Source organism: Cajanus cajan, chromosome 9 (assembly GCF_000230855.2).
Source record: "Cajanus cajan strain Asha chromosome 9, NIPB_CcT2T_4, whole genome shotgun sequence".
Classification (NCBI taxonomy): domain Eukaryota; kingdom Viridiplantae; phylum Streptophyta; class Magnoliopsida; order Fabales; family Fabaceae; genus Cajanus; species Cajanus cajan.
This window is the reverse complement of record NC_138525.1, coordinates 41,888,465-41,898,144: the sequence shown is the minus strand read 5'-3', so window position 1 is coordinate 41,898,144 and position 9,680 is coordinate 41,888,465. Positions and strand designations below refer to the sequence as shown.

The following is a 9,680-nucleotide window of genomic DNA, read 5'->3' as shown; positions in this document are numbered from 1 at the left end:
AATATGTGGTGGGTGCTAAAATAAGGAGCATCCAAAAACCTATAAATAAACTCCTCCGTGACTTAAAAAGAAATGCATTTTTTATGGCTTGTTATACCAGAAGTTCATCCATGACCATGACTGTGTTATTTTTATTCGTATTCCTGTCAAGTAAGTATACTTACTTTTTGGTTAAGCAATAAGATTAGTATTTTTATCACATTTACTTTTTGGGCTTCTTGTTCTGATACTCGTAGTTCTGTAATAGGGTTCTCTTTCTTTCTCGAACCTGCACTCATTTCCTAGAAGAGTAAAAAACAAGTTACTGTTTCCAAATCTTCTGTTGAAGCAGAATATCGTGCCTTGGCCCAAAGCACTTGTGAGACTCAATGACTTTCTTATCTCCTCCATGACTTTGGTCTTCATAGTTTTCATCCTATTGTTTTGTTTTGTGACAATCAGTCAACCCTTCATATTACTTCCAATCTTGTTTTTCATGAGAGAACCAAACATATTGAAGTTGATTGTCATATTGTTCGGAAAAATTGCAAGTTGGTTTAATATAGTTGCTACCAATTTCTACTGCAGATCAGCTAGCTGATGTTTTTACTAAAGCTCTTAGTCCAAGACCTTTTGAGCAGATTATTTCCAAGCTTGAAATGTTTGACATCCATTCCAGCTTGAAGGGGTGTTAGCTGATATTTTTTATTATTAATTTTCTTTTTTCTATTATTATAATCAGATAATTTATCTGTTATAATTTTTTTATCTTTCCGTTGTTTTCCACAGTATAAATACATTTTTTTGTATTCATTCCATTCCATAATATATGAAGAATTCTTCTCAATTCTTTGAATTTATTGGCTTTCTTTTCTCATACTTTCTTTGATTCTTTTACAGTATTTGATATTACTAAGGTAGTCTTTTAATTTACATTTACATCATGCTGGTGTTCAGGAACATTGATGATTAGAAACAAGTGCAGCTACAGAATTTGGCCAGCCATTTCATCTTGCGGCAGAACCACCGGGTTTGTCCTTCAACCAGGGGAGTCCAACACCGTCGCTGTGCCTTCCACTTGGTTTGGAATCTTGTGGGGTCGGACCCTCTGTTCCGAGGAAGCTACCGGAAAGTTCTCCTGCATCACCGGCGACTGGGCCTCAAGGGGAAAAGTGGCGCCGCCAGTTACTGTGGTGGAGTTGGTTCTGAACGGCACGGGCGGTAACGACCTCTACGCGGTGAGCCTGGTGAAGGGTTTCAGCCTGCCCGTTACGGTGGAGTCGCAGGACCTAAGCTGCACCCGGACAGGTTGCGTGAAGGAGTTGAACGTAGCGTGTCCAAAGGAGCTTAAGGTTATTAGAGACGGAGAAGGCGTGGCCTGCAGAACGCCTGCCCAACCGAGCCATGCTTGAGCTCACAGTTTTTCAAGACTCAATGTCCAGGCGCTCACGTTTACTCTCATGACCATGCCTCCTTCACTTGTGCCTCTCTTTCTGCTCTTTATATACCATCACTTTCTGCCCCACTTCTTCTGCAACGCCTTGAAGAAGCAGCCAGCGTCCGGAGGTAGTGAAGTGGGCAACTTTATCATCAAAATCATAATCGGAGTGACAGCTACTCTTACCATGGCTGGATCCTATCTAGTTTGCAAATTTGGCATCAACTGCTACTTCTGCCCCAAATCCAGTGCTGTCTTTCAAGAACCACCTCAAATTGCAACTCAAGCTCAAACTCACACTGCAACTTTCGAAACCAAACTCGAACCGGCACTGCTAGAAATATGCCATCTATTTAAGAATTTTCACGAAAAAAATATTTATAAGAAATTATTACAAAAATTCTCGCAAATATAAATTTCCAATAAATTATTACAAATATTTTTATAATTTTAAATTTGCAGAAAATTCTTGTAAATTTTACTATAAAAATATTAATTATATAAATTTTTTATTACAAATAAAATTTTTTAAAAAAATTTGCAAGAATTTTTTTATTTTTTTACAAATTTTGTATTAAATATAAATTCGTAAGTAATTTATTTTTTTTTGAGTAATATTTCCTGCCAATTTTAAATCCTCCATAAATATAAACACACATTTCCGTCTTCCTTCACTGTATTACTTACATTTTTCCTCATCACCGTTGCACAACACTTCTCAAAGTAATTCACCTCCGTAAACACCTTCGCACACTTTTTTCTCAAATAAGTCACCGTAACACTTCTATAAACTTTTCCTCATCACCTCCATCCTGTCACAACATTTCTCTCCTTTTCTCGCTCAGCATAACATTTGTTATGATTTTTGTTTTCTCATATCTCAGACTCAGATGGAGTCGATGCCCGTTAATTGGGAAGCCCTCGATGCTCTCCTAATCGATTTCGCTAAATCCGAAAACCTAATCGAAGACTCCTCCGCCCCTTCAACCTCCTCCTCCTACCACTCTCGCCTCCTCATCCGCCAGATCAGACACTCCCTCGAGACCGCCGCCATTGACGCCGCCCTCCACCTCCTCCGCCTCCACGCCCCCTCCATCCTCTCCGACCGCAAAATTCTCTTCCGCTTGCACAAACAGGTTCTCATTCCTTTTCTTCTCTACTCGCATCGCAAATTTTGACCAACCCTATACCTAACTTCATTTTTTTCCCTTTTTGCTGAAATTTATTGAGCTTCTTCGGAAGGGGACCGCGGAGGATCGAGACTCTGCTATCGAGTGTCTCAGGACGGCTCTCGCTCCTTGCGCACTCGACGATTATCCGGTATTGAATTCGTCAAATTGAATTCACTCTGTTTTTCTTTTTTTTTTTTTCTTCCTTTTTTTTCGGTATTTTTTTGGTTCTGACGGTTGGCTTTGTATTTAAGGAAGCATATGAGGAATTCAAGCATGTTCTTCTCGCTTTTATTTATGACAAGGATGATAAGACTTCTCCCGTGGCGAATGAGGTTGGGGGCTTCAGAATCAAAGCCATATCAATGGAAAGCAAACGTAAGTTTTGAATTATTTATTTATTTATTTTGGTTCTCTAGAATATCTTCTAACCGAAAAGTTTATTCAAATATTTAGTTAATATATCTGTATGCTTAAAATTTAAAATAAAAATTATTGGTTAAAATTTGAATTAAAGATCATTGGTTAAACTGAAAAAAAAAAATCGAATCTGATTAAAGAATTTACTATTTATCAAACATATTGAATTTTGTTGGTGTTTTGTTCTAAAATTAAAGTAGAGTAATGTCTCATCCATTAATAAATAAATTTTAATCATTGGATTACAGCTATATATATATATATATATATATATATATATATATATATATATATATATATATATATATATATATATCCCATTTATATATCATACTACTGTTGCTGAGGGTCCTGTGGTGTTATTTTCGTGGGTGCTCTTTTGTTGGGATTGTAGAAGGCATGGAATTAAAAGTTTGAATAAGTTTGTATACATGATTCAATTCTCTCTTTCACTGAAACCACATGAACTGAAATCAGTGGGGTATCCACTGCTTCATTCACTGTCGCCGTCTAAATTAAAGTTGTTGTTCGACGAGGATCTATATTCCATTCAAGTGTTGCTGAAAAAGAATAAATCAATGCATAAATAAGTTAATGGTTTTTATTTGCTGGAATATTCATTTTATAATCCAATGTTGATGATGCCATTACATCCGGGCTTGACTCTGTTATATATATATATATATATATATATATATATATATATATATATATATATATATATATATATATGATTGTTAGTGTGTGTTAAACTTATTCAAACTTTTGTGTAAGTAAATTACTCGATTCACAGCTTCTCCAAAGGCTGAAAGTTGAATTATTAGGAATACAATGAGTTATTTCATGCCTGCCAGTCCTGAAATCCCCACAGGTTTTGTAAAAACCAGAACCTACCCAATCTATTGGGCCCAATTCACTGTTGCTTCGAGAGTTAAGCCAACTGATCCGCATTCTAAATGGCTTTGTTGAAACCACCTTGTGAATTCTAGCATAATAGCGGGGCATTCCATCATCATCATCGTAAACAGCCCAGACCTGGGAACTTGCAGGATACCATAATATTAAAAAAAATTAAAAAAATTACCTGCGATTTTTCCTAGGAAATTTACTTGCGAATTTGAAATTTTGCAGAAAATTTACCTACAAAATTTTAATTTTGCAGAAAATTTACTTGGGAAATTTTAATTTTGCAAGAAATTTACTTGTAAATTTTAAATTTCGTGGAAAATTTCTTGCAAAAATTTTGTGGATTTTAAAATTTGTAGAATATTTTTTGCAAATTTTCTAAGAATTCTTTTTCCACAAGAAAGTTTGCTGCTATTTTTTTTGCAAGAAAGTTTTTTACAGATTTTTTTTATAGAAAAAATCATAAGAATTTTTTTTTGCGAATTTTGAAATTGGCAAGAAACAATTATCCACGAAGGTATTAGTTGCGAAAATAAATTTGTAAAAAAATTCGCAAAAAACTTATTTCCTACAAATTTTAATGAAAAATTCCTAGGAAAATCCTTAGGTAATAGAAAAAATTCTAGTAGTGTGGATTGCTGATTAATTTCTTCTAGCTATATCACAGTCTCATTCATTTTCAAAATTTTGAAATACCATATCATGTAATGTATAACAGAGATTAGTTCATTTCCTTCATCAATACTTTGTAATCCTAATAATTCTTCCACTTGTAGCTTTATCATTCATTGAATAAAACCACCATCTCTTGTAATTTCTTGAGAAAAATATGAACATTTACCCCATTTTAAGATAGATTAAAGCGGAGGAAAAAGAGGAATATATGAGATGGTAGATATATGCATGAATGTCATTATTCAAAATCTTCCGCCACATTTCTTATTTCTCTATTAAAATTTAGGCTAGAAACCTATTTTGATCCCTTATAATAATTGTTTGTTTTAATTTAGTCCCACTTTTATTTTTAGTCTCAATTTGGTCCCTCATAAGTTAATTGGTTTCAATTTGGGACTTCCGTCCAAATTATTTAACGGAGTTAGCTATTGACCACGTGGATGCCACGTAGTATATTGCCTTTTTCCAGAAAATTTTCCAGCCACTATATATGAATAAAGCAAGTTCGAATTGATTAAAAAATTTTCAGCTATAAGTAGTTCAAATTTGAACGAAATTTTGGTGCAATTTCTTATCTCTAATGAACTTGTTTCTTTTCAGTTTTTCTTTCAAACTCCTTTTCAATTCAATTTTGTTTTTCCTCTGTTTTCACAAGTAATTTTCTAGATTTCATGGATCACCAATTATGCACCAAAATGAACTACTTCTACTAGGCAACAATCAATTCAAAATGAACACACATTTTTGTTTAAGGAAATTTTCTTGGAATTAAACAATACAAACAAGAATGACACAATGGAAACCTAACTCTAAGAATCCACCAATGAACTAGTGATGAATATGAACTCAAATTTGCAAAGGAAAAAGCACATAAGCAAGGCACAAATTTAGAAGCTCTCGGCCAAAGCAATTTGAAAGTAGAAAATGAATCACACAAAATGCTAAACTAAGCACATCTTGAATTAATGACAATGAAATGACTAAACATGACTCTATACAAACTTTGGATTCAAAAATTAAAAGAAACACATGCAATACTCAAAATGATCGAATCAAATTTAAAAGAAAAAAAATGACTCAAACAAAATGAAAACCACACAAGTAGAATTCTAGACTCCTCGTGATTGTGGAATGAAAACAAATACAATCACTGAATTGGATCTATCAAATTTTGAGTAGAAAAATTAGATCCAAACAACAAGAACACAATGAGACATATAAGAACACAAACACACAATTTCAATCGTGAAAATGAAGAACTTAACCTCAAGTGAAGAACCTAAGCTCTTGATACCAAAATGATGGCAACTCCAAGTGGAAAGGAATTAATGTTCTCCACTCCTTGAGTTGCTCGGCCTTATGATCACTTCCTTGAGGTGATGAAGAGATGGATGGTTCACGGAAGCAAAGAAAAAGATGAAGATGGAAGGAGAAGGAAGCACTTGAGCTAAAGGAGCATGAAAACAAATATAATCACTGAATTGGATCTATCAAATTTTGAGTAGAAAAATTAGATCCAAACAGCAAGAACACAATGAGACATATAAGAACACAAACACACAATTTTAATCGGTGAAAATGAAGAACTTAACCTCAAGTGAAGAACCTAAGCTCTGATACCAAAATGATGGCAACTCCAAGTGGAAAGGAATTAATGTTCTCCACTCCTTGAGTTGCTCGGCCTTATGATCACTTCCTTGAGGTGATGAACATATGGATGGTTCACGGAAGGAAAGAAAAAGATGAAGATGGAAGGAGAAGGAAGCACTTGAGCTAAAGGAGCATGAAAACAAATATAATCACTGAATCGGATCTATCAAATTTTGAGTAGAAAAATTAGATCCAAACAGTAAGAACATAATGAGACATATAAGAACACAAACACACAATTTCAATCGGTGAAAATGAAGAACTTAACCTCAAGTGTTGAACCTAAGCTCTGATACCAAAATGATGGCAACTCCAAGTGGAAAGGAATTAATGTTCTCCACTCCTTGAGTTGCTCGGCCTTATGATCACTTCCTTGAGGTGATGAAGAGATGGATGGTTCACGGAAGGAAAGAAAAAGATGAAGATGGAAGGAGAAGGAAGCACTTGAGCTAAAGGAGCATGAGATTGCTCACAAAGTTTGACCTAATTTCCTAGAAGAAAGCTAAGAAACTTTCAGTCAAGGTGACTTTGAGGGAGAGACTTGGCTGAATAATTTTCAGAAATCTCATTAATGATTCAAAGTGTTTACATAAGGGTGAAGGTGTCAATATATAGGCCAAAGAAGCTAGCTAGTGGCGCCTAAATTCAAATGACCAACTTTAGAGCCAATATTTGAATTTCAAATGGAATTTGAAATTCAAATTTTTGTATACCATGTGCTCATCCGAAATTCATGGCAACTAGCATCATCTAAGTTGCATTTAAGACTCATTTGATGTGCATTTAGGGTGCACATGTTCAGCTCATACAAGCTTAAAACATGTGACCTAAATTCATGCCAAATGACACCTTAATGAAACTTAGATTTAGCCTAAATGACTTAATATTGAAAACCTTCTACATTCCTAATCTAATGGCCTAAATACAATGGCCAATCAAATACAATATAAAGGAAAAATTACAAGGATTAAAATGAGCCCAATATTGGGTATCAAAAGCCCAAAGGCCCATGAAGCCCAAAACTAGGCCCAATAAGCCTATGGCCTAAAATGTTATCCTAGATGGTCCAAAATACAAGACCTAAAATATAGGAAACCTATACTAACATGATATATACAAGATATAAGGAAATAGCTAAAACAAGATATGGCCCATGAGAAGTTCAACTTGGGCCTTCCAAGCCCATCGGGCGCATTGGGCCTTTGATTGGCCCAAACCTTCATGTCTAGCCAACTCCTCTTGGCTCCTTCAATATGTCACCTCTTGCCTTCCTCGGCATGATTCCATCAGGTATGGTTCACTTAACCTTAGGCGCCCAAAATTTGAATTCAAAATTCAAATTTTGGAGCTTAAACCGGATCACCCATGTGCAAGGCATTTGGAATGTCATTAGGCTTCCATTTGGTTTGCATTTCGGATCACACCATGTGCATTGTAGACACCCAATTTCGTCCGGGGGCATACAAACCAGATAGGACATCAGAGGGCCCAAAAACCCAAATTAACTTTTTTTAGTGGCCCAGAACGGGCCGTTCCACAATCGGAACGGGCCGTTCCCAAGTCCGGAACGGGCCGTTCTCGAATTGGAACGGGCCGTTCCAAGGCTTCTCAATGGCCTAAAGAACCAATACCGGAACGAGCCGTTCCAATACCGGAACGGGCCGTTCCAATACCAGAACGGGACGTTCCGTTTTTAGAACGGGCCGTTCCAGGGTACGTAATTTGAACGTAACGTTCGGATCCGGAACGGGCCGTTCCAAATCCAGAACGGGCCGTTTCGAATCCAGAACGGGCCGTTCCGGCCCACATCTGATGCTTATAAGTTGAAGCCTCGGGCACAGTTCTCAGGGCGGCCAGAGAAATTTCGAATAAGACTCCTTTGAGCACGAAAATTCTCTATCTCTATCCCTTCTATTATATTTTTTTTGAGATTTGTGTCGCATTTCTATATTCTCTCTCCGTCCTATTGTATTTCTTGAGATTTGTAAGACATACTGTAGTGTGAAAGGTCGCCACAAAGCACCTTTTCCATATTTGAAGATTCAATAAAGCTTGTTCAAGAGGTATTTCATTCAATCTTCTTTTCTTCTTTTTATTCCTTATTTTTTATTTCCTTTTTTATTATAATAAATGTCATAATGTAGATATTTTAGAGAAATTGCTTAATTTATATTTTAAGTATGTAAATAAATATTATTAAAGGGGATTTAATATTTAATCTATTAATTCTTATTACGTTATCTTCATCATAGGGTACCGATTTAGGGCGTTGTAGGGGTGCTTAATACCTTCCCTACACGTAATCGACCCCCGAACCCAATTTTGGTTATCAAGGCCATTATTGGATCTTTAAAAACCTTTTCTTTTTTCCAATATTTCGAGTAAAATATTGGTGGTGACTCCATGAACTCATTTTTCAAAACCATTAATTAAGGATTATTCTGGTGTCCGGGCATTCCTTAATTAATGAGATCTTTAAAAGGATGTCTAAACCATTAGTCGCGAGATCGGAAATTTTTGGGTTGCGACAGATGGCGACTCCACTGGGGACGTTTAAAGAGGGTTAGGCCCATTTAATTGATGAATTTAATAAAATAAAAATAATAATTTAAATATTTTTTCCCTTTACCTTGTTTGTTTCCTTTGTTTGGCTTTGATATTTGTTTGCTTATTTAAATTCCGCACCTATTTGAAATAAAATTGTACACAAACCTTTGCACACAACAGTTTCCCCTACACCCGGGGGCATGAGGGTATTAAACATAGGAAGTGGTTGACGTACGACCGGTCCAAGTTTGGCCTTGGAGCCTGCGAGCCTTGTCGGAAATCACACTCAAGGTGATAATCGGTTACTCTAGCCCGAAATACTGCGACAGACCTTAGAGTTTGCCAAGTGACGGTGACAAAGATACTGAGTCCCTATAATGGGGGCACCTTGGGGGCCTTAAAGACCAGTGAGATTAGAACCATCCTATACAAAGCACTTTTCTTGACAGGGACCACAAACCAAGAATTTGATCATGATCGTTCGTGGGTGTACGTTGATTGAGCATATGTGTGTGCATTTGTTTGTATTATTTTGTTCTAATAAGAGTGGATTGAAATTTTAAAATAAGCAAACAAATAATATAAAAAATAATAATAAAATTTTATATCCCTTTGTACATTCTTAGGTCAGCATTCCATTAACATCATATAGGTAGTTTCCTTTTTGTAAAAAAAAAAAAATTCAATAAAAGAAATCTCATATTTACCATGCATCATTCTCCTTTAGATCATAGAAACATGATAAAAATTAGGCAAAAAAAGGACATGCATTCTAGATTAGTTCATTAATTTCATTCATTTTATTTTATTAGCTAAGGAGGATTAGGTTGCCGGTGAATGCTCTAATATACGACAATATCTGCTTTATAAAGAAAAAAAGCCCAAATCAATTTTTT

At 35.5% G+C, this 9,680-nt stretch overlaps 1 protein-coding gene and 1 pseudogene across 6 annotated transcripts in view; both read left to right on the top strand.

Moving 5' to 3' along the window:
- Nucleotides 1–944: 944 nt before the first annotated feature.
- Nucleotides 945–1,391, top strand: LOC109793506 (thaumatin-like protein 1 pseudogene; annotated as a pseudogene).
- A 592-nt stretch (nucleotides 1,392–1,983) lies between these two features.
- The window catches only part of LOC109793985 (uncharacterized), a 37,088-nt gene continuing 29,391 nt past the window's right edge, over nucleotides 1,984–9,680 (top strand). Inside the window, exons 1-3 of one of the 6 annotated variants that reach the window (XM_083063597.1) lie at nucleotides 1,984–2,553; nucleotides 2,648–2,737; nucleotides 2,845–2,964. In XM_083063597.1, coding sequence (XP_082919723.1) covers nucleotides 2,308–2,553; nucleotides 2,648–2,737; nucleotides 2,845–2,964 — 456 coding nt within the window. In that variant the 5' untranslated portion in view covers nucleotides 1,984–2,307. Of the gene's footprint in view, nucleotides 2,554–2,647; nucleotides 2,738–2,840; nucleotides 2,965–9,680 lie in introns of all 6 variants that reach the window. The other 5 variants (XM_083063594.1, XM_083063593.1, XM_083063596.1 and 2 more) reach the window with 5 other exon arrangements.